Here is a 25,537-nt window from a genome sequence, read left to right as displayed (position 1 = left end):
AAATCGCTCACCCACACGACACTATACACACTGTCCAGTACAGTTGAAACCAGGATTCATCCGTGAAGAGCACACTTGTCCAGCGTGCCAGTGGCCATCAAAGGTGAGCATTTGCCGAACTGCATTCAGATCAACACCCTTGTGACGGCGACGAGCACCCTGATGAGCTTCACTGAGACGGTTTCTGACAGTTTGTACAGAAATGCTGTGGTTGTGCAGACCCACAGTTTAATCAGCTGTCCGGGTGGCTGGTCTCAGACGATCCTGCAGGTGAAGAAGCCGGATGTAGAGGTCCTGGGCTGGGGTGGTTACACGTGGGCAGGGGTTGTGAGGTCGATTGGACGTACTGCCAAATTCTCTAAAACAATGTTGGAGGTGGCTTATGGTACAGAAATTAACATTAAATTCTCTGACAACAGATCTGGTGGACATTCCTGCAGTCAGCATGCCAATTGCACGTTCCCTCAATACTTGAGACATCTGTGCCAAAACTGCACATTTTAGAGTGGCCTTTTATTGTCCCTACCACCTATGTAATGATCATGCTGTTTAATCAGCTTCTTGATATGCCACACCTGTCAGGTAGATGGATTATCTCGGCAAAGGAGAGATGCTCACTAACAGATATATAAACAAATGTGTGCACAAAATTTGAGTATCGAACATTTCTGGGATTTTTTATTTCTGCTCATCAAACATGGGACAAACACTTTACATGTTGCATTAATATTTTTGTTCAGTATATAATGTTGATATGGATTGTCACTCCTTGCATCCATAGCACTTTGTTATTGTTTCAACTGCTGATTGCCCCTTTAAATTAAGCATCTGGAATTAATGAAGGAAGGTGCTGAGTAGGAGGATCAACCAAGGGTGTCAAAAACACTTTGAAATGTTACATATGGAGAAACATGGATACATGTCAGAATCTGAAGTCAAATTGGTAAAACCGTGAGATCATGTTGGCCCACACATGCTTTTGCATTCAAACGCAGCCCTATCAAAAACTGCCAATGAATAATCATATCAATGGATGGAATCAGTGAATGAATGGCTGCATCAACGGTCTGACAAACACAACTGGCACTGCATAACAAATGACACCTTATTAAAAAAACAACAACTATGAAGTCATTTGAACGAGATAATAAGTCATTCAAATGAGATACTAAGTTCCAAGAGTCAAATTTTGTTATGTTTTTTGCCTTGGGCTTCAGGACTTCTGTATATGCTCAATACTGGTTAGGTAGATACATGTGCAATGCAATATGAAAATGATGCTGCTATCATGAAGCATTATTGCTGTGAAGTCAAAATTGCCTGTTGTGGCTAGCCCCTTGATGTTTGACACATTAATTCATGTAGAAGGTGAGAATGTAAATGGACAATTGAACTCTTCAGGCTTTGTTAGATCACTGTATACATTTTAAAATGATGAGTTACTTATTACTTTGTACCTTTAAATATTTTTTTTAAGTTCTGTGATCTTCATTCAAATTAATGAAAACAGTATGGATGGTTATACTGCATTTGTTGTATAGTTATAATGTCCTGATTTGGTAAAGTAGGTGAATAGTATGTAATGTTGGGCGGCAGGTAGCCTATTGGTTAGGGTGTTGGGCCAGCAACCGAAATATCACACGTTTGAATATCTTAATCTACAAAGTGGAAAAATCTGATGTGTCCTTGAGCAAGGCACTTAACCCTAATTTGCTGTAATACTATAACTGACCTCGGTAAAACAAACATATTTTATGTTTTTGCTTTTAAGTTCTAACTAAAACTGTCAAGTAATTGGGATTTGGTTAAGCAGGTGAATAATATGAGATTTGTTGTTAGTATTTGTTGTGAAGTTCTGAGCAGAATAATTGGCATGAGAGTGGCAATTCTCAAGTTATCAATTATGCCTGAACAAACTGCTTGGTTTTCTCTCACATTTTTTGCTCTCTTACTGAGAGTTATGAGTTAGTAAGTGTAGCACTGAGTAAGTGTAGCACTGAGTAAGTAGCCAATCTACGCCACCTTTTTTCTTATAGAGGTGAGGTCCTCTGATAATTACCAAACACTATATCAACAATCTATAATAACACAGGTTCTTTAACAACATAGGTGGAGCATGGAAATAAAAAGTTTTGAATAAAGTTTCAAATAGAAACCCTTTTATTTGTTCTGCAGCAGCATAGTTTCAGTTCGTAGATTCAGTAGAATTGTATGGTCACACAGCCTAATAATCATCAGAGAGCTCCACTTATAAATATAACAATCTTCGGCGCTGTCACTTGTACAGTCATTCTAGTAGAATTATTATCTTGACAAGAGCATACAAACAAAATGCATTGTTGAGGGAGACGTGCCACAGGGAGAAGGAGAGTGGATCCTGGCTGAACAGCACATATTTACGACTAGGCAACCAGGCTGCCTCACTGGAATTTGGACTAAAGACACATTCACCACTTTCGTCTTCCCCAGGCATGCCTATCTGTACACGTGTAAAAACAATCTGCTGGCACAGGGAAACACTGGCAAACACATGTTTCGAAATCCCAGGCTAAAGCTTTGTCTATTACATTTTGAATATGTTACATTGAATAATCTAAGACTCAAGGTTTGTCTGATGTATTAGCTTACCAGCCCACTCACAACTAAATAGGCTTCCTATGATTTTCTAGAGAATATCTCCATATTTGTAGTATTTTGGACTGGCATTTAGCACTTATTAAATATTTAAGTTTTAAAATTGCTATAACTTAAAGGGGTAACTTATCTAATAATTATGGTTATGCAATGTAGTAGAGCTCTGATATGTTGTCTCTGGTCTCTCTTACAGCTTCATTCCAACTCAGACAAAGGGGATGGCTCCGTAAGGTACATTCTGAGTGGGGAAGGTGCTGGGAGTATATTCATCATCAACGAGGTGACAGGAGATATTCATGCAACTGAGAGCCTGGACCGGGAAAGGAAAGCACACTACGTCCTCCATGCACAAGCCTTCGACCGCAACACCGAAAAGCCCCTGGAACCAAAGTCGGAATTCATCATCAAAGTCCAGGACATCAATGACAATGCCCCAAAATTTCCAGATGGTCCCTTTGTAGCTGCTGTGCCTGAGATGTCTCAAGTGGGTAAGGACAGCCCTGTAATTTGCTACCTGCTTCCAATAAGTTTACTTGACTTTGCAGTATGCAAATACTAGATAAAAGACGTGGTGGCCATTTTGGCTTTGTTGGAGTGTGTCCTTTATCTAGGAATGCATTTTACCCATAACATATCTTACATTCACATTCTTATTTACAGCATGTTATTATTTAAATCATTGGAATCTTAAGAAATAGATTGCGAATCGAAAACATCTGGCACAAGACCTCGGTGTTTAATACATTCTAAAAGCTTTAACCCGACTATTAAAACCACTCTGACCCTGTTCCACTGCTAAATTCATTGTTAAAAGCCCACACATAGTTGTAAACTGTACACGTACAACAACAGGATGATAAAAACATGCAACATGTTCCATGTTCTCAGTTGTTTCCTCTCTTTTCATCTTTTCGTGTGGCAGTGGAGTCTTTCTTTCTTTCTTTCTTTCTTTCTTTCTTTCTTTTAGTTCTTTCTCTTTCTTTTAGTTCTCTTTTAGTTCTCTTTCTTTTAGTTCTCTCTCTCCCCTTCTCCCCCTCTCTCCCTCCCCGGGTGGGGAAAGGAAGGTCTTTATGAAGCACTCAATAGTGCTCTCCGTCATCCCTCCTTCAAGACTCTGCAAGCTTCTCCGTTTTCAGTGCAATGGATTTCTCTCTGCCTGGCAGCCAAATGGCTCTAAAATGTTTTGCTGAAACATATCAGACTTGGGTCCAAAAAGTGTTGTGTTTTGCCCAGATTGGTGGTAAGCGTCTATCATCTTTTAGACTCTTGGTCAGATTTTTCAAAGTTGGTCATGATTGGTCTATCAATGCAACTTTTAGTGTTCTTTGAGCCGCTATCCTCCTTTCTGTCCACATTCACCCATTTTGGTGTTTATCTTTTTGAGCTTCTTAGGTGCTTTTGAAAAATGACAAAGTGGTGGCCTGGGGTGGTCTAGCGAATAGGGCCAGGGCCTTCAGTGGACTTGAACAGCTTTGCCAATTCAGTCAGTGTACTGTATAGACCTGCACTGTAAACCCCAATGTGATGTCATGACTCAAAACTTTTGAGGAAACCTGTTGCACGTAATATATCTGAGTACAGTTACTTATAGTGATTTGTAGTCATTACTCAAACCAATAGAGTCACTGTGACCAGAAATGGGGTCCAGATTTGAGTTGTATCAGCTTGAAAATGTTGACTTACACCCCCACTAAGCCATGCCTCCAAAATAAATTGCCTGTGTGAATTCCCTTTTTGAGTGAATTGTAGTTATCACCCATGACTGTGTTTGTTAGTGACAGAGACATAGTTGTTGAATTTGTTCATATTCAGTCCTGTGGCCTTCACCAAGTTCCTAAGCAAATCTTATCATCATAATTATATAATACATTACATATCTCAGAAGGCTGTATTTTGAGACCTTGCTTTACCCTAATGCCGGGGCCTGAAACTTATGGTTTACAGGCCACATCGGGCCTGCAAGTAGGGTTGCAACATTCCTGGTTGAAGAATTTCCAGGAATCATTCAACTTGGATATCTGGAAAACCTGGGAAATGTTCCAGAATTTTGCAACCCTACCTGCAAGTAGTGGCGTTACGTTTGATGCTGGAGCTCTAAGCAGTGTACTTCAAAGCAGTGTATCAATGCCGGGATCAGAAGCCCGTGATAAATGAAGTCCGAATCTTATTTTTGTTGAACAACCACCTGATTGGTTTGGTATTGGTTTGGTAGAAGACTAAGGCTACGCTGCACACAATAATTTCGCTGCTCTAAAGTATTTTGACCATCAGGTGCCACTAGTGTACACTGTGTTAATCAAAGCCTATTTTTGACACAATATGCTGGAAAACCTCAGTGCTTCAGGAAGCTTGGTTTCCCCATCACTACCTTCACATATTTGTAAGTACGGTGACCAGTAGAGGTCGGTGTTTGAAACAGCTTGGAATCTAAAAAAGCACCGGAGCTACGGCAAAATCAGTGGGATCTCGCATTTTGCAACACACGGTTTGAAAAAGCATGTGATCAAACGAAGCTTTGGACATCATTAATGAAGTACTTCTGATAAAGAGATGCATGCATCGGCACACTGCTTCGAAGTACATTGCTTAGTGATTTCGACGGCATTACCTACAATAATTACCTACAAGATTTTTTTATTTTTTTTTATCGTAACTTTCAAAACAATTGTTGATGTGACGTCTCATATAGATTTGAGTCAGTACCACATAAACATTTAAAGTAATAATTACTTTTAATTGACTTACTAGAAGTATTTGAGTTAAAAAAAAAAGATTTACAGTGTGGATCTGTCCAAAATATATTGACCGCTGTAAACCCAATGAGGCCTGTAGAGGCTTTTCCATAAACAGTCAATATGACGGTCACGCCCTGTTCTGTTTCACCTGTCCTCATTATTGTCTCCACCCGCTCCAGGTGTCGCTTATTTTCCCCAGTGTATTTATCCCTATGTTTCCTGTCTCTCTGTCCCAGTTTGTTTGTTTGTTTGTTTGTTTGTTTGTTTGTTTGTTTGTATCTTTTCCAAGTCAACCAGCGGTTTTCCCATTCTCCTGCTTTTTGCTATTCTCCTTTTTCTAGTCCCGGTTTCTGGACCCGCCTGCCTGACCATTCTACCTGCCTTGACCATGAGCCTGTCTGCCACTCTGTACCTCCTGGACTCTGATCTGGTTTTGACCTTTTGCCTGTCCACGACCATTCTCTTGCCTACTCCTTTTGGATTAATAAAGACTCCAATCATCTGCATCTGGGTCTTTCCTTGTGTCATGATAATGACCCTTGATGTATTTATGCATTTTTATGAGCAGACACGCATGCCTTAGCGCTGTGTTGCTAAACATCTTTCTACAAACCCCATGCATCTATGTTTGTAATCCTCTATGAGGCCCTGTTACATACTGGACAATAAATGCTTCGTAATCTCAATGTAAAGGTATGATAAAAGCTGACAGGAATGTTTGATGTAGTGACTGTAGGATTTGGCAGATCACAAGCCAAATATTGGCTGAATGTGTTGGTGGCTCATTACATATAGCTATGTTAATTTAATTGGCTACTGGTTTGAGAGCTTCCATGTTGCATCTAATGTGTTGCTTAGACATTTTATGATTTGACTCAGTTGGGGAAAATCCACAGGTTTCAAAAGTTTCCCTGTTTCCTGGAAAAACGTTGCCAACCAGCCAGGTAGCTAGTCCCTACAACATGTAGAATCAATCAACATTGATGACCCATTGGGAAGAATCAAGGACTGCGATGGGTAAAATAATTACCCTTTTTCTCTCCCTCCCGCTCCCCCCTTTTGCTTGTGTTCATTAAAACTAATCCTCTTCGGCCTGCTGGCGTCTGTGGCATCAAATCGGCTGTAACAATCAACTGTCCTCACACTTCACAGCTCTAATTCTCCTGAGTTTGTCAATACCTGCTCTCTCCTCGCCCAGGAACGGGCTGTCTGGGTGTGGCGGCTAATTGCCTGTGGTGTTCCTTTTTGCTGTCTAAATTGATTAGGTGGGCATGTGCAAGGGTACTCCAACATTACCATTTCACTTCTTAGAATTGAACTGCAAAAACAATATTTGGAGGCTTAGATGAAAGGGGTATCAATTTTCTACTCATCTACTCGACTCTGATCTCTGGCAGACACTCCTGCTTGAACATTTTTAAATGGACATGAGGTGTGCATTTATACATTTTTCTTTCTCTCTCTCTTTTGTATACATCTACCCTCAGCTGGCTAGGATCTTGTTGTTTAATTGGTGTAAAATACAAGTTAAAAGATTAAGGGTGTTTTCATCTGGTAAATGTGGAATGGTGACAATCATTTTGAGTAACTAAAAGTATATTTGTTCTGTTCTAGAACGTTTAGATATTAAAAGGAATTCAAGGCCCCAATATAAAAGATGGAACACACATTTCAATCCTCTACCCCCTTCCGCAATCTAAACCCTTGGCAAGTGAGAAATGGGTATCCCAATAGGTGCTGTCACCTGTCATAAAATACAGATCAATGCTACCCCATGGGAGCTGGCAAGAAGAAAGTAATTTTGTCAACTATGAAGTGATTTTACATTTCTTCAATCCATATTACATGAAAACTCATTTTACAAGATGCTGTTTAATAGGGGGATTTACATTTCAGTTTCTACCTGTCTGTTGCACTAGGATTACACTTTCTGTCTTCTGAGACAATCATCAGTCTAAAAGCTTCAGGAAGTATCGCCTTAGCACTTACTGCTTTTGTTAAACTTTTCATAAAACACTGTGCTCATTCGATAAACTACCCCATGAACTGGAATTGTTTTCAAACAGAAATAAAATATGTGGTAGTAATGCTAAATTGGCTGAAGGTGGATAGTCTCTCTTTTTGCTGTGACTTTCACAGAATATTTAAAAATTTAAATACCCAGGTCTGTTGTAATCCTATTTCAGATGGTCATCTTGAGCTCTCAAAACTGCATTAAATGGTTTGTGGTCCTTGCAATAATTAAACAGCAGACAGTGTAGATAGATGGATTGAAACCAATGGGATGTAATGCAATTGAGCAGGGACAAGCCATAGGTAATGCTGCATTCGTAATCAAGTAGGAGGTGGGAATTTACTAGTTGTGAAGTTGTAAATACCAGTTGGATGCATTCACGTGCTTTGAACTCATTGAGAAAGACTGATTGGTTAATGGTCATCATGCTGCGTAAACCATAAACTAAAAGTACAGCTATCAAGCTTGTACACAAATTATAGTGTTAAAAAATATATATTAATAGATCGCTTTTTATAAATAATGTTTTGTTGCATTTAAATGCCAAAAATGCTGTTGTTGAGCATGTGAGAGAAGTGGGAGCTCAGGATGATGAACGAGATCCCACTAGTAATTACATTTACATTTTAGTCATTTAGCAGACGCTCTTATCCAGAGCGACTTACAGTAGTGAATGCATACATTTCATACTTTTTTTTCTTTTTTTTCCGTACTGGTCCCCCGTGCGAATCAAACCCACAACCCTGGCGTTGCAAACACCATGCTCTACCAACTACACGGGACTACAATTACCATTTGGAGGGCCTTTAAATATTTCCCAGTTGTATGTAATCACTTCCCACTTGTTTATGAATGCAGCATCACAATAAGATGAGGTATGTGACATGGGTTCTAAAAGGTCTCGAACAGTCATTCTGATTCCCATGTAAAATAACCTTTTGAAGCATCACCAATAATATTTTTCCAGCTAAAAATGCTCAGCATTTTTTTTAAATTAACTTTTTCTAACTATTAGAAAGTCAAAAAAACGGCCTGAGTGGGCGGGGAGCTCACCTAGATGGACAGTTATTAGAAAACACCCATGTCAAGTAACATGGACACAGTGAGCAGTGTTGAGGTGAGATCATATCAAGCTAATTTGCTGATACGCAAAGCAACTCATACAACATTGAACATTGCATGCAACATCCAATCCTGTCAGACATCACATTATGGTTTCACAAATGATTTATGAATTGTCAGCACCATTTTATCAAGCTAGCTAGTTCATCTTGGACTATTAGAGTTGAAACTAGACAGGGTGAAGTCTGGGTACACTTCATATATGATATATCATGACTATCAATGATATCAAAACATTTTGTATGAAACCTATTCTTTGGTGGGGTTTTTCTGCAGTTGTCTTCCAACATTCTTGTATGAATATTCTGTTTGCCATGTCTCATGATGTAATGACATGACAACTGCGTCAGAGTTTTGGGCAACCCTTCCCCCGCTTTTGTTCCATGCTGGCTGAATACCTAGCTAGCCAGTGACTTGCTAACACCAGACACAGATGAAAGCAGAAACCTATAAGTATCTTTGCCTTAGATTAATAGGGGAAACCTATAATTATACTGAACAAAAATATAAATCAATTTAAATGAATGTATTAGGCCCTAATCTTTGGATTTCACGAATGGGCAGGGGCGCAGCCACGCTCTGGGAGCCAGGACCAGCCAATCAGAATATGTTTTTCCCCACAAAAGGGCTTTATTACAGCCTATTTTCATCAGCTGTCCGGGTGGCTTGTCTCAGACAATTTTGCAGGTAAAAAAGCTGTTGTGAGGCCAGTTGGACGTACTGCCAAATTCTCTACAATGACATTGGAGGCAGCTTATGGTAGAGAAATGAACCTTTAATTCTCTGGCAACAGCTCTGATGGACATTCTTGCAGTCAGCTTGCCAATTGCACGCTCCCTCAACTTGAGACATCTGTGGCATTGTGTTGTGTGACAAAACTGCACATTTTAGAGTGGGTTTTTATTGTGCAACGATCATGCTGTTCAATCACCTTCTTGATATGCCACACCTGTCAGGTGGATGGATTATCTTGACAAAGGAGAAATGCTCACTAAAAGGGATGTAAACAACTTTCTCTTCAACATTTTAGAGAAATAAGCTTTTTATGCATATGGAACATTTCTGGGATCTTTTACTTAAGCTAATGAAACATGGGACCAACAATTTACATGTCGCATTTATATTTTTGTTCAGAATATATTTGCTGACACGCTGCAGTCAAATAGCTACCGAGCTATGTAAACTACGCCGATATACGGAGACTCCTGCAATGTTGGTTACAAGGCAGTACTTATTTAAATTAGCAAAGAGAATAAAATGAAACGTCACAAAATGCCCTTAATAATCCCACCTCCTGAATCAAAGTATTTGACATGGGGGAGGGGACTTGTAACTATATGATAAATTTTATAAATGTAGAAGAAATAGTCATATTTCAGACGCTGGTTTTATCCAAATATCATAAAAACACATGATTTTGACTGTACGGGACTTTTTTTAAGAGGAGAAAATTATCCACCATCTGAGCTAAGCCAAAAATCATGGATCACAAAAGCTATATAATCCTTCTGTTGGGCAAGTAGTAGTAGACTATCTTTACTGGAAACATATTTTACTTAACAGCTTGAGACTTCTGAATGTGAATAACCAATTGGACATTTCAAACGATGATAGTATCATACAGTACCAGTCAAAAGTTTGCAACCCCTACTCATTCAAGGGTTTTTCTTTATTTTACTATTTTCTACATTGTAAAATGATAGTGAAGACATCAAAACAATGTATGAAAGGACACAATTGGAAATCATGTAGTAACCAAAAAGTGTTAAACAAATCTATATCTATCCATCTATATATATTATATTTGAAAATCTTCAAGTAGCCACCCTTTGCCTTGATGACAGCTTTGCACACTCTTGGCATTAACTCTACCAGCTTCATGAGGAATGCTTTTCCAACAGTCTTGAAGGAGTTCCCACATATGCTGAGCACTTGTTGGATGCTTTTCCTTCACTCTTTGGTCCAATTCATCCCAAACCATCTCAAATGGGTTGAGGTCGAACGATCAATTAAATATATGAAGTTACCCAATATCAAAACAAATCCTGTATGAATTATAGGCACTCATGAAGACACACATACTCATAAGTATCACATATCGATAAGAAAGCTTGATTCTGATGTTTTTTTCATTATATTTTCAGGTACTTCTGTATATCAAGTTACTGCTTCGGACGCTGATGACCCAACGTATGGAAATAGTGCCCGAGTGGTCTACAGTATTCTCCAAGGACAGCCATATTTCTCTATTGATCCCAAAACTGGTAAGAGACAATATTGTACACATTATCAACTTACTTTGAGTGAATGCAGTGCTGGTTTTAATTACTGTCATGAAATAGAATCAACGTAAAATATTTATACATAGTAAAAATCTGCGGATATGCAGTGATTTTTTTATTAATACTTCGGAAATCTCTCCACAATGGCACCTTGGGCAAATGACATACAGTACCAGTAATGATAGAAGCTATCTCTGAAATGTAAGCAAACTACAGCTATAGAGTACCACAGTATAAGTCATAATACTCATAAAACATATAAATAACTACAAATGCCATGATGATCTGGACGAGACTACCAAATCGAGGCAAAGGTAAGAATCTCTGATTTAACTCTCTGTTTGCTAAATTTAGTAATAAATAAATTGGCTACATGTTTTTTAATTGACAGTTATGTGGACTACTACTTTGTGCAAGTTTTAGATTGGGCTCCGTTTTTTTGTGTTGTGCTGTTGGCGGTAGGTGCACTTGGTTCAGAAGCCCTGTGCACCAGGTAGACCATTTAATTTGTATGAAAATACAAACTTTGCCTACCCGGCGGAACAGGAGATCTTTGGCTAAATCGAGTGCACCTACTGTGCTGTCCAATCAGATAGCCAATCGGCTAGAGGACCAGCTGTTCCGGAAGACTGTGACCATGCTCTCCGTAGCCGGTGTGAGCAAGATCTTTAAACAGGTCAACATTCACAAGGCCGTGGGGCCAGACGGACTATCAGAGTGTGTACTCAGAGCATGCGTGGACCAACTGGCAAGTGTCTTCACTGACATTTTCAAGCTCTCCCTGACCGAGTCTGTAATACCCACATGTTTCAAGCAGACCACCATAGTTCCTGTGCCCTAGAATTCAAAGGTAACCTGCCTAAATGACTACCGCCCCGTACCACGTCGGTAGCTATGAATTACTTTGAAGGTCCTGGCTCACATCAACACCATCATACCGGACACCCTAGACCCACTCCAATTCGCATACCGCCCCAACAGATCCACAGATGACGCAATCTCAATCGCACTCCACACTGCCCTTTCCCAACTGGACAAAAGGAACACCTATGTGAGAAGGCTGTTCATTGACTACACCTCAGCGTTCAACACCATAGTGCCCACAAAGCTCATTACTAAGCTAAAGACCCTGGTACTAAACACCTCCCTCTGAAACTGGATCCTGGACTTCCTGACGGGCCACCCCCAGGTGGTAAAGGTAGGCAACAACATGTCTGTCACGCTGATCCTCAACACAGGGGCCCCTCAGTGGTGCATGCTTAGTCCCCTCCTGTAGTCCCTGTTCACCCATGACTGCATTGCCAAGCATGACTTCAACACCATCATTCATTTTGTTGATGACAGAACAGTAGTAGGTCTGATCACCGACAATGATGAGTCAGCCTATAGGGAGGAGGTCAGAGACCTGGCAGTGTGGTGCCAGGACAGCAACCTCTCCCTCATTGTGAGCAAGACAAAGGAGATGATCGTGGACTACAGGAAAAGGAGGGCCGAACAGGCCCCAATTAACATCGACTGGGTGTGTAGTGGAGCGGGTCAAGAGTTAAGTTCCTTGGTGTCCACATCACCAACAAACTATCACGGTTCAAAAACACCAAGACAGTCGTGAAGAGGGCACAACAAAACCGTTTCCCTCTCAGGAGACTGAAAAGATTTTGCATGGGTCCCCTGATCCTCAAAAAAGTTCTTCAGCTGCATCATCGAGAGCATCCTGACCGGTTGTATCACCGCCTGGTATGGTAACTGCTCGGCATCTGACCGTAAGGCACTACAGAGGGTAGTGCGTACGGCCCAATACATCACTGGGGCCAAGCTTCCTGCCATCCAGGACCTATATACTAGGCAATGCCAGAGGAAGGCCCAACAATTGTCAAAGACTCCAGTCACCCAAGTCATAGACTGTTCTCTCTGCTACTGCACAGCAAACGCTACCGGAACGCCAAGTCTAGTTCCAAAGGCTCCTTAATCAAATGGCCACCCGGACTATATACATGGACACCCTCCCCCCCTTTGTTTTTAGACTGCTTCTACTCACTGTTTATTATCTATTCATAGTCACTTTACCCCTACCTACATGTGCAAATGACCTCGACTACCCTGTACCCCCGCATATTGACTCGGTACCGGTATCCCCTATATATAGCCTTGTAATTGATATGTCATTTTGTTACTTTTTATTTAATTTTTTACTTTAGTTTATTTAGTCAATATTTTCTTAACTCTATTTCTTGAACTGCATTGTTGGTTGAGGTCTTGTAAGTAAGCATTTCACGGTAAGTTCTACACCTGTTGTATTCGGAACATGTGCAAATAAAATTTGATTTGAAATCCCTCTGCCTACCTACAGCTTCCACATCCCCGGCCACAGCAAAGTTTGACGCTAGCCTACGTGAGTTTTCATAACTTTTACAACCATGACTAGAGAGAGACTGTCAAAGAATACAGCAAAGAGCTGCTGTTTTTATGAGTGAGTTCATGTCTAAGTTTTATTCAACCTTATTAATCAACACAAAACTAGTAATTCTCTCTACTTCCACTCGCGCTACAGCTGCAATGAATTAGCGAAGTGTATCGATAGCCCTGTGTTTTTATTATTATTAGCAGCTCGTCGTGTCTTTTAATATCGAGGAATATTTCACTTCCTCTGGTCATAGTAACAACTTACATTTTTGCTTGAGGCAGATGCGGTGCGACTCGAGTCTGGCCATTAGGTGCAAGACTGTGTCCCTTCTCTCTGGTCAGTCTCACCGAAGGAATGGAAGTAGTAAGCAGGGACCGTGAGAGGCGAATCCTCTGCTGCTTTCTCCCTCCCTCCTTCCACTGAAGCTTAATACCGTGTTCAAACCAACTAGGAACTCGGAAATCTCTGACTTCCGATTTCAGTGCGTTCAAGACAAATGGGAACTCTGAAAAAAATGTATCCGGCTGGGGAAATTTGTTTTGAATGGTCATCCAACTCGAAAACATCTTTCTAGAGCTCTGGCTTTCCGACCTGATGTTCACTGACATCATTTTGTCTGAGTAGCCCAGTTGTCTTGAAACCCCATGGCCATCAGTCTAGTAAAATTAAAAAGCTAAGTATTTAAATGTATGCTTCACTAAAGCTCGCAAGTACTACAACAATATCTACAGTGCATTCAGAAAGTATTCAGACCCCTTCTTTTTTCCACATTTTGTTACGTTACAGCCTTATTCTAAAATGGATTCAAAAACAATTTCCTCAATCTACACACAATATCCCATAATGACAAAGTTAAAACCGATTTCAGCATATCTATTAAAAATTTAAAACAGAAATACCTTATTTACATAAGTATTCAGACCATTTGCTCTGAGACTCGAAATTGAGCTCAGGGGCATCCTGTTTCCATTGAACATCCTTGAGATGTTTCTACAACTTGGAGTCCATATGTGGTTAATTCTATTGATTGGACATGATTGGGAAAGGCACACACCTGTCTATATAAAGTTCCCATAGTTGACAGTGCATGTCAGGGCAAAAACCAAGCTACAACATCGAAAAAATTGTCCGTAGAACTCCGAGACAGGATTGTGTCAAGGCACATATCTGGGGAAGGGTACCAAAAAATGTCTGCAGCATTGAAGGTCCCCAAGAACACAGTGGCCTCCATCCTTTTTACATGGAAGAAGTTTGGAACCACCAAGACTCTTCCTAGAGCTGGCCATTTGGCCAAACTGAGATATAGGGGGAGAAGGGCCTTGGTCAGGGAGGTGACCAAGAACCTGATGGTCACTCGGACAGAGCTCCAGAGTTCCTCTGTGGAGATAGGAGAACCTTCCAGAAGGACAATCATCTCTGCAGTACTCCGCCAGACGGAAGCCACTCCTCAGTAAAAGGTACGTGACAGCCCGCTTGGAGTTTGAGAAAAGGCACTTAAAGGACTCTCAGGCCATGAGAAACAAGATTCTCAGGTCTGATAAAACCAAGATTGAACTCTTTGGCCTGAATGCCAAACGTCACATCTGGAGAAAACATGGCACCATCCCTACGATGAAGCATGGTGGTGACAGCATCATGCTGTGGGGATGTTTTTCAGCGGCAGGGAGTGGGAGACCTGTCAGGATCAAGGGAAAGATGAACAGAGCAAAGTACAGAGAGATCCTCATTGAAAACCTGCTCCAGTGCACTCAGAACCTAGACTGGGCTGAAGGTTCACCTTCCAACAGGACCACGACCCTAAGCACACAGCCAAGACAACGCAAGAGTGGCTTCGGGAGTCTCTGAATGTCCTTGAGTGTCCCAACCAGAGCCCGAACCAACATCTCTGGAGAGACCTGAAAATATCTGTGCATCGACGCTCCCCATCCAACCTGATAGATCTTGAGAGGACCTGCAGTGAAGAATGGGAGAAACTCCCCAAATACAGGTGTGCCAAGCTTGTGGTGTCATACCCAAAAAGACTTGAGGCTGTAATCGCTTCCAAAGGTGCTGAGTAAAGAGTATGAATATTTATGCAAATGTGATATTTCCGTTTGTTGTTTGTAATATATGTAAAAACATTTGTAAAAAATAGTTTTTGCTTTGTCATTATTGGCTATTGTGTGTAGATTGATGAGGGAAAATATTTTTTTATCCATTTTAAAACAAGGCTGTAACCTAACAAAATGTAGAAAGTCAAGGGGTCGGATTTCTTTACAAATCCACTTTATTTTGTTATCAAAGCTTGAGTTTTGAAATATAATATGGTCTGAGAAGAACAATATTGGCACGGCAGGTATATATCCAATATGCTGTGATAATGTATTTGGCCTAATGCACTGTCATGACGTTGGCCTGTTGGGGGAGGTTTATGACCCCCATAAATACCTTTCCCCTTTTCTCTCTCTCTCTCTCTACTCTATAGAGTTAAATCTTGTAAAGCCTTTGTAACACGCCGAAAGGATGAATTTCGACTATACCAGCCAGAAAATAGCATGAGCTTAAAGTTTGGCAACTTGGTATGAACTTTGAGCTCTTATTCACTAAAGAATTGACACCTCCTAGCCGTTGCGTTAGTGCAGCAACTATAGACGTGGGCTAGGAGAGGACAGACAGAGTATCCATTCTACCACGCTCCAGTTCACCACTAGACATTCTTCAGAGGTTCATGCTGGGCCATCCCACCTTCCATCTACGACCAATTACTGAAGCTCAGCTCAGAGTAAATATTTATTGCATTTTCATTTTTCAAATGGGCGGTTATTTAGACTGCATAAGATACTGTATTTACGAGCTGCCTACGGCCCGATAGAGACACAAAACCTTTTTGCTCCTCAGTCTTCACTCTCATTCACTCAAACCCAGCCCCCTTTCTTTGTGTAACCAGCCATCATATCTGTTCCGTCCGCTAGGGATGTTTTCCTTTATGACATAATTTGTAACCAATGTATGATACATTCTGTGTATATGTAATTCTGTGTGATTATTTAGGTACTTAGTAAATAAATAAACCAAATTTTGTATTTTTTAATCGGAGTGGTAGAAAATCTACCACTCCGGCTTGCATTTTGACTGCGAAAGTGATCTTGGCTCAAAAAAGTATTTTTTATAATTTTTTTTTATTTCAGGTAAGGCAATAAATAGGCCATAGTAGCAAAGTAATTACAATTTAGCAGATTAACACTGGAGTGATAGATGAGCAGATAATGATGAGCAGATGATGGTGTGTAAGTAGTGATACTGGTGTGCAAAAGAGCAGCAAAGTAATGAAAACCAATATGGGGGATGAGGTAGGTAGATTGGGTGGGCTATTTACAGATGGACTATGTACAGCTGCAGCGATCGGTTAGCTGCTCAGGTTGGTGACCACTGCTTTAAGGTATTGTTCAGCTCCCTATTTACTCTTTAGGCCATCACTAACAATCTCCTCTGAGGTCATTTGTATTAGATGCACTCTCTCTCTCTCTGAGCTACAGTCAGCCTTTAAAATAAAATTAAAAAGATAGAATGGTTTAAAACTGTTTCACTGTTTCAAATGCATATTTTGTTTTAGATGACCTTACATGATTCTATAAAATATTTAATGCGGATGGCAAAGTGCAAGTGCACACAATACTTCTGTGTCTGTGTAAGAAGGCAATGGTGTGTAGCATACATATGTGTCTCGTAACATGAACTACTCACATAGAAGCAATGCTTTAATGACCTAGATGAATGAAAGATGACTTGAAGAATAGTTCAGATATGTCTCTTGGGAAAGTCTCGCCATAGAAATGTATTTGATAAAACATATTGCAGTAGAGCATTGCAACCTACCGTATGTCCCAACAAAATTAACATCTCCCCATTGCCTAATCAATAACTGGATGTTGAAACCTCTGTAAATACAGTTGATATTATTGAGCGTAAAATGGTTCATTGTTATTCTGCACCAAGCATACAGTATGTAATGGTAATTTTTACCCATATGCAGCAGTATGCTCTTGGTCATATATCCGATGGGTTGTTTTGCTCGGGCTGACTCTGCATCTTGTCTGCATTGTAATTCAGCATGGGGCATGGAGGGAGGTGCAGGGATGTGTGTGTGGGGGATGTGATCGAAGGTGTAGCCAGCAGCTGCTCTCACCACTCCATAGCAGTGTTAGCCATGCATGCTAATACAATACTGTCTCTGTCTGCTGTTTTAGTAACTCATCTGTCCAATACTTTTCACTAACCAAAAGGTAGCTGCTTCAAATACCTCAACCAACAAGGTGAAAAATCTGTTGATGTGCCCTTGCGCAAGGCACTTAACCCTAATTTGGTCCATGGGTGCCGTACTATGGCTGACTCTGTAAAATAACACATTTCAATGTACCTATCCGGTGTGTGACAAATAAAAAACATCAAAACTACCACGAGAGTCTACTAAGGGCTATAGCATAGAGGGTATCGGAATGAGTTTTCTATACAATTTGTACTATCTGAAAGGTTTATGGCCTGGTGCCCGTTTCCCAAAAACGAGCACGTGACTCTAGTGTGTGTGTGAGAGACTACTGATGGTGTTAAATCAAGTTTTCTGATTATAATGAAAGGTGTCTGGCAGGATTTGGTTCTGAGTCCAGTACTTTTTATTGTATACATTAACAATACTGGTTTGTCTGTAAAATAATTGTAACCTGTATGCGGACGATACTGTGTATTCTTTTGCCCCCACTGTTGACCAGGTTCTATCTGAAATACAGTCTTTTATTGTTTTACAGAAAACCATTATTGATCTTAAATTCATATTGAAAGCAGGTAAAACAAAGTATATGTTGTTTTCTAGAGCACACAAATTGTTATAATGATTTAAGCATATGTACCTTGGATGGTCCCAACATTGTTCGTTTATGTCCCTGCTTACAAATATCTGGGCATTTGGATATGTGATAAGCTGTCGTTTTAAAAAGCATATTTATGAGTTAACTAAGAAGTTGGGCTTCTTCTATAGAAATAGGTCATGCCTCTCAGTAAATATTAGAATGCAGATCATTCAGTTGACATTTATTCCTCTCCTAGACTATGGCGACATCATCTACATGAATGCAGCTGCCACTTCATTATAGCCGTTAGAAGCAGTTTACCATAGTGCACTTTGTTTTATCACAAATGACAGGTTTTGCACTTATTACTGCTTTCTCTGTCAGAAAGTAGGATGGCTCACGTAGGTCGAAGCACTGCATTTTATTCATTTATAAAGCCCTTTTGCTAAAACTCCCACATTACCTGACATCTTTACTTACCCATAGAAGCACGAGTTACCATACCCGATCACAGCAATGGCTAACTCTGGAAATTCCGTATGTTGCGACAGACTTAGGAAAATCTGCTTTAAGTTTCTTTGCACGACATTTATGGAAAAATCTTCAGAGTTCCCTACATATGGATGTATTGGTGCCTTTCGGGCAGTTCAGGGTGTTGATTGAGGACATTTTTGCTGAGTAGTGTGATTGTTTTTCATGAGTGTGTTAAAAAAAATGTATGTCTGTATTTACATTTTCTGGTGTATTTCTGATGTGTAATTTGTTGTGTAATTATAAGATGCAAGGCTACCTTAAAAACATAGAAAGATTCAGACTACTTCATTTTTCTGCATTTTGTTACATTTTAGAATGAGGCTTTTAATGTATGAAATAAAAATAAAGCTTCATCAATCTACACACAATACCCCACAATGACAAAGCAAAAACACGTTTTTAGAAATGTATCCAAATGTATTAAAATAAAAAACACCCTTCAAATTATTTGGCACATGCGCCGAATACAACAAGTGTAGACTTTACCGTGAAATGTTTACTTACAAGCCCTTAACCAGCAGTGCAGTTCAAGAAGAGTTAAGAAAATATTTACCAAGTAGACTAAAATAAAAAAGTAATAATAAAAAAAGTAACGCAATAAGAATAACAGTAACGAGGCTCTATACAGGTGGCACTGGCACCGAGTCAGTGTGCGGGGGTACAGGTTAGTTGCGGTAATTTGTACATGTAGGTGGGGGTGACTATGCATAGATAATAAACAGTAGCAGCAGTGTACAACAGGGAGGAGGGGGGGTCAATGTAAATTGTCCGGTGGCAATTTTATTAATTGTTCAGCAGTTTTATGGCTTGGGGGTAGAAGCTGTTGAGGAGCCTTTTGGTCCTAGACTTGGCGCTCCGGTACCGCTTGCCGTGCGGTAGCAGAGAAAACGGTCTATAACTGGACTGGAGTCTCAGACAATTTTATGGGCTTTCCTCTGACACCGCCTATTATATATGTCCTGGATGGCAGGAAGCTTGGCCTCAGTGATGTACTGGGCCGTTCGCACTACCCTCTGTAGTGCCTTACTGTCAAATCCTGAGCAGTTTCCATACCAGGCGATGATGCAACCGGTCAGGATGCTCTCGATGGTGCAGCTGTAGAGGTTTTGAGGATCAGTCTCCTGAGAGGGAAAAGGTATTGTCGTGCCCTCTTCTCTACTGTCTTGGAAAATGATAGTTCATTGGTAATGTGGACACTAAGGAACTTAACTCTCGACCCGCTCTACTACAGCCCGTCGATGTTAACCTCTTCACTATAGGGGGCAGTATTTTCACGGCCGAATGAAAAACATACCCAAATTAAACTGCCTCCTACTCAGACTCAGAAGGTAGGATATGCATATTATTAGTAGATTTGGATAGAAAACACTCTGAAGTTTCTAAAACTGTTAGAATGATGTCTGTGAGTTTAACAAAACTCATATGGCAGGCAAAAACCTGAGAAAAATCCAACCAGGAAGTTTGACCTCACATGGTTGTAGTCATTTCATATGATGTTCTATCTAAACTACAGTGTCTGTGATGTCATATTGCACTTCCTAAGGCTTCCACTAGATGTCAACAGTCATTAGAACCTTGTTTGAGGCTACTACAATGCAATTTGATTGAATAATACCCGGAACAGTAAGTGGTCAACCTGGTGTCATTGACTTACCTCGTGCGCACTCACGTAGGGCTAGCCATTTTTATTTTTATTCTGTAATGAATCTGCTATTGTCCGGTTGCAATATTATTAAAATTCTACATTAAAAACACCCTAAAGATTGATTGTGAACATGGTTTGACATGTTTCTACAAACACTGAGGGAACTTTATAACTTTTCGTCGATGGTGGATAGATGCATTTTGGAATGGTGATCTGGACGCGCCATCAAAACGGATTTATTTCGACATAAATTATGGACTTTATCGAACAAATGAACATTTCTTGTGGAAGTGGGAGACCGAGTGCATTCAGCCGAAGATCAGCAAAGGTAAGATAATATTTTTAACATATTTCAGCTTTTTGTGGATGCCGTGGCTGGATGGCTAACTGAATAGCTTGGGGCTCAGTACTCAGAATATTGAACAATGTGCTTTCTCCATAAAGTTATTTTGAAATCTGACAAAGCGCTTGCATAATGGAATAGTTCATCTATACTTCTTTAATTAATTGTTATATATTTTGTCAACGTTTATGATGAGTATTTCTGTAAATTATGGTGCCCATTCACCGGCAATTTTAGGGTGAATACATTTTCTGAACGTCACGCGCCAATGTAAAATGTTTTTTTTGGATATAAATATGAACTTTATGGAACAAAAAAATGCATGTATTGTCTAACATAATGTCCTAGGAGTGTCATCTGATGAAGATCGTCAAAGGTTAGTGCATAATTTTAGCTGGTTTTGTGCTTTTGGACGGCTACCCTTGCTTGGAAAATGGCTATCCTTGCTAGGAAAATGGCTGTGTTGTTTTTTTTTTGCTGTGGTAGTATCCTAACATAATCTAATGTTTTGCTTTCGCTGTAAAGCCTTTTTGAAATTGGACAACGTGGTTGGATTCAGGAGAGGTTTATCTTTCAAATGGTGTAAAATAGTCGTATGTTTGAAAAAATGTAATTGTGGTATTTTAGTTGTTTTTGTATTTCACGCCATGCAATCGCATTGGCTGTTGGCTAGGGGTTCCGCTGGTGGAACAGGGTTCCGCTAGCGGAACACCTAGATGTAAGAAGTTAACGGAGGCCTGTTCGGCCCCCCTTTTCCTGTAGTCCACGATCAGCTCCTTTGTCTTGCTCACATTGAGGGACCACACTGCCAGTTCTCTGACCTCCTCCCTATAGGCCATCTCATCTTTGTCGGTGATCACACTGTTGTTTCGTCAGCAAACTTAATGATGTGTTGGAGTCGTGTTTGGCCAAGCAGTCGTGGGTGAACAGGGAGTACAGGAGGGGACTAAGCACGCACCCCTGAGGGGCCCCCGTGTTAAGGATCAGCATGGCAGATGTGTTGTTGCCTACTCTTAACACCTGGGGGCGGCCCGTTAGGAAGTCCAGGATCCAGTTGCAGAGGGAGGTGTTTAATCCCAGTGTCCTTAGCTTAGTGATGAGCTTCGTGGGCACTATGGTGTTGAACGCTGAGTTGTAGTCAATGAACAGCATTCTCATATATGTGTTCCTTTTGTCCAGGTGAGAAAGGGCAGTGTGGAGTGCGATTGAGATTGCGTCATCTGTGGATCTGTTGGGGAAGTATGCGAATTGGAGTGGGTCTGGGAGGATGCTGTTGATGTGAGCCATGACCAGCCTTTCAAAGCACTTCATGGCTGCCGCGTGAGCGCCACAGGGCGTTCATTTGGGCAGGTTACCTTTGTTTCCTTGGGCACAGGGACTATGGTCTGCTTGAAACATGTAGGTATTACAGACTCGTTCAGGGAGAGGTTGAAAATGTCAGTGAAGTCACTTGACAATTGGTCTGTGCATGCTTTGAGTACACGCCCTGGTAATCCATCTGGCCCAGCGGCTTTGTGAATGTTGACCTGTTTAAAAGGTTTTGTTCACATTGGCTACCAAGAGCGTTATCACACAGTCATCCAGAACAGCTGGTGCTCTTGTGCATGCTTCAGTGTTGCTTGCCTCGAAGCGAGCATAAAAGGCATTTAGCTCATCTAGTAGGCTCGCATCACTGGTGCAGCTCGTGTCTGGGTTTCCCTTTGTCGGCCATAACAGTTTTCAAGCCCTGCCACATCCGATGAGCAGCAAAGCAGGTGTAGTAGGATTCAATCTTAATCCTGTATTGATGCTTTGCTTGTTTGATGGTTCGTCTGAGGGCATAGCGGGATTTATTATAAGCGTCCGGAGTAGTCTCTCCTGCTCTAGCCTTTAGCTCAATGCGGATGTTGCCTGTAATTCATGGCTTCTGGTTGGGATATGTACGTACAGTCACTGTGGGTACGACGTCGTCAATGCACTTATTGATGAAGCTGATGACTGAGGTCGTGTACTCCTCAATGCCATTGGATGAATTCCGGAACATATTCCAGTCTGTGCTAGCAAAAAAGTCCTGTAGCATAGCATCTGCATCATCTGACCACTTCCGTATTGAGCAAGTCACTGGTACTTCTTGCTTTAGTTTTTGCTTGTAAGCAGGAATCAGGAGGATATAATGATGGTCAGATTTGCCAAATGGAGGGCGGGGGAGAGCTTTGTATGCATCTCTGTGTGTGGCGTAAAGGTGGCCCAGGATTTTTTTTCTCTGGTTTGGTAAAACTGATGCGACTTGAAATTGAGCTCAGGTGCATCCTGTTTCCATTGATTATCCATGATGTTTCTACAACTTGATTGGAGTCTACCAGTGGTAAACTCAATGGATTGGACATGATTTGTAAATGCACCTCTCTGGAGGTGAACAAGAACACGATGGTCACTCTGACAGAGCTCCAAAGTTCCTTTGTAGAGATGGGAGAAACTTCCAGAAGGACAACATCTTTGTAGCACTCCAGCAATAAGGCAGTTATGGTAGAGTGGCCAGATGTAAGGCCTTAGAGCCCGTACATGAACCCGATCGAACATCTCTGGAGAGACCTGAAAATAACTGTGCAGCGACGCTCCCCATTCAGCCTGGCAGAGTTTGAGAGGATCTGCAGAGAAGAATGGGAGAAACTCCCAAATACAAGTCTACCAAGCTTGTAGTTGTAGCGTCACCCAAAAAGACTTGAGGCTGTACTCGCTGCCAAAGGTGCTTTAACAAAGTACTGAGTAAAGTGTCTGAATACTATGTAAATGTAATATTTCATGTTTAATAAATTAGCTGAAATTTCTAAAAACCTGGTTTTGCTTTGTCATTATGGGGTATTGTGTAGAATAAGGCTGTAACCTAACAGAATGTTGAACAAGTCAAGAGGTCTGAATACTTTCCAAATGCTCTGTGTATGCACACACACATACAGTACCAGTCAAACGTTTGGACACACCTACTCATTCAATGGTTTTTCTTTATTGTTACTATTTTCTACAATGTAGAAACCATCTCAATTGGGTTGAGGTTGGATGATTGTGCAGGCCAGGTCATCTAATGCAGCGGTCCATCACTCTCCTTCTTGGTCAAATAGCCTTTACACAGCCTGGAGGTGTGTTTGGTCATTGTAAGGTTGAAAATCAAATGATAGTCCCACTAAGCGCAAACCAGATGGGATGGCGTATCAATGCAGAATGCTGTAATGGCCATGCTGGTTAAGTGTAGCTTGAATTCTAAATAAATCACACGCAGTGTCACCAGCAAAGCACCCCCACACCATCACACCACCTCCTCCATGCTTCATGGTGGAAACCACACATGCAGAGATCATCCGTTCACCTACTCTGCGTCTCACAAAGACACGGCGGTTGGAACCAAAACTCAAACATTTGGACTCATCATACCAAAGAACAGATTTCCACCGGTCTATTGTCCATTGCTCGTGTTTCTTGGCCCAAGCAAGTCTCTTCTTCTTATTGGTGTCCTTTTAGTAGTGTTTTGTTTGCAGCAATTTGACCATGAATGCCTGATTCACGTTGTTTCCTCTGCACAGTTGATGTGTTTGATATTTGAACTCTGTGAAGCATATATTTGGGCTGCAATCTGAGGTGCAGTTAACCTCTCTGAGCTCAACAGCCAGTTGAATCCCGTGGCGCATTATTCAAATAACTTAGAAATGCTATTACTACAATTTCTCAAACATATGACTATTTTACAGCATTTTAAAGACAAGACTCTCGTTAAATACCTTTTTCTTTACATAATAATAATCAATGGAAATCCAATTTATCAACCCATGGAGGTCTGGATTTGGAGTCACACTCAAAATTAAAGTGGAAAATCACACTACAGGCTGATCCAACTTTGATGTAATGTCCTTAAAACAAGTCAAAATGAGGCTCAGTAGTGTGTGTGGCCTCCACGTGCCTGTATGACCTGCCTACAATGCCTGGGCATGCTCCTGATGAGGTGGCGGATGGTCTCCTGAGGGATCTCCTCCCAGACCTGGACTAAAGCATCCGCCAACTCCTGGACAGTCTGTGGTGCAACGTGGCGTTGGTGGATGGAGCGAGACATGATGTCCCAGATGTGCTCAATTGGATTCAGGTCTGGGGAACGGGCGGGCCAGTCCATAGCATCAATGCCTTCCTCTTGCAGGAACTGCTGACACACTCCAGCCACATGAGGTCTAGCATTGCCTTGCATTAGGAGGAACCCAGGGCCAACCGCACCAGCATATGGTCTCACAAGGGGTCTGAGGATCTCATCTCGGTACCTAATGGCAGTCAGGCTACCTCTGGCGAGCACATGGAGGGCTGTGCGGCCCCCCAAAGAAATGCCACCCCACACCATGACTGACCCACCGCCAAACCGGTCATGCTGGAGGATGTTGCAGGCAGCAGAATGTTCTCCACGGCATCTCCAGACTGTCACGTCTGTCACATGTGCTCAGTGTGAACCTGCTTTCATCTGTGAAGAGCACAAGGTGCCAGTGGCAAATTTGTCAATCTTAGTGTTCTCTGGCAAATGCCAAACGTCCTGCACGGTGTTGGGCTGTAAGCACAACCCCCACCTGTGGACGTCGGGACCTCATACCACCCTCATGGAGTCTGTTTCTAACCGTTTGAGTAGACACATGCACATTTGTGGCCTGCTGGAGGTCATTTTGAAGGGCTCTGGTAGTGCTCCTCCTGCTCCTCCTTGCACAAAGGTGGAGGTAGCGGTCCTGCTGCTGGGTTGTTGCCCTCCTACGGCCTCCTCCACATCTCCTGATGTACTGGCCTGCCTCCTGGTAGCGCCTCCATGCTTTGGACACTACGCTGACAGACACAGCAAACCTTCTTGCCACAGCTCGCATTGATGTGCCATCCTGGATGAGCTACACTACCTGAGCCACTTGTGTGGGTTGTAGACTCCGTCTCATGCTACCATTAGAGTGAAAGCACCGCCAGCATTCAAAAGTGACCAAATCATCAGCCAGGAAGCATAGGAACTGAGAA

The 25,537-nt window shown here is 41.4% G+C and overlaps 1 protein-coding gene across 1 annotated transcript in view; it reads left to right on the top strand.

The window, feature by feature from the left end:
* The window catches only part of LOC115154008 (cadherin-18-like), a 242,751-nt gene that overhangs the window by 86,059 nt on the left and 131,155 nt on the right, over positions 1 to 25,537 (top strand). Inside the window, exons 3-4 of the mRNA XM_029699766.1 lie at positions 2,828 to 3,122; positions 10,650 to 10,769. Coding sequence (XP_029555626.1) covers positions 2,828 to 3,122; positions 10,650 to 10,769 — 415 coding nt within the window. The remainder of the gene's footprint in view (positions 1 to 2,827; positions 3,123 to 10,649; positions 10,770 to 25,537) is intronic.

This window comes from Salmo trutta, chromosome 2, assembly GCF_901001165.1.
Source record: "Salmo trutta chromosome 2, fSalTru1.1, whole genome shotgun sequence".
Taxonomy (NCBI): Eukaryota; Metazoa; Chordata; class Actinopteri; order Salmoniformes; family Salmonidae; genus Salmo; species Salmo trutta.
The sequence above is the reverse complement of the archived record's forward strand: the minus strand, read 5'-3'. Positions and strand labels throughout refer to the sequence as shown.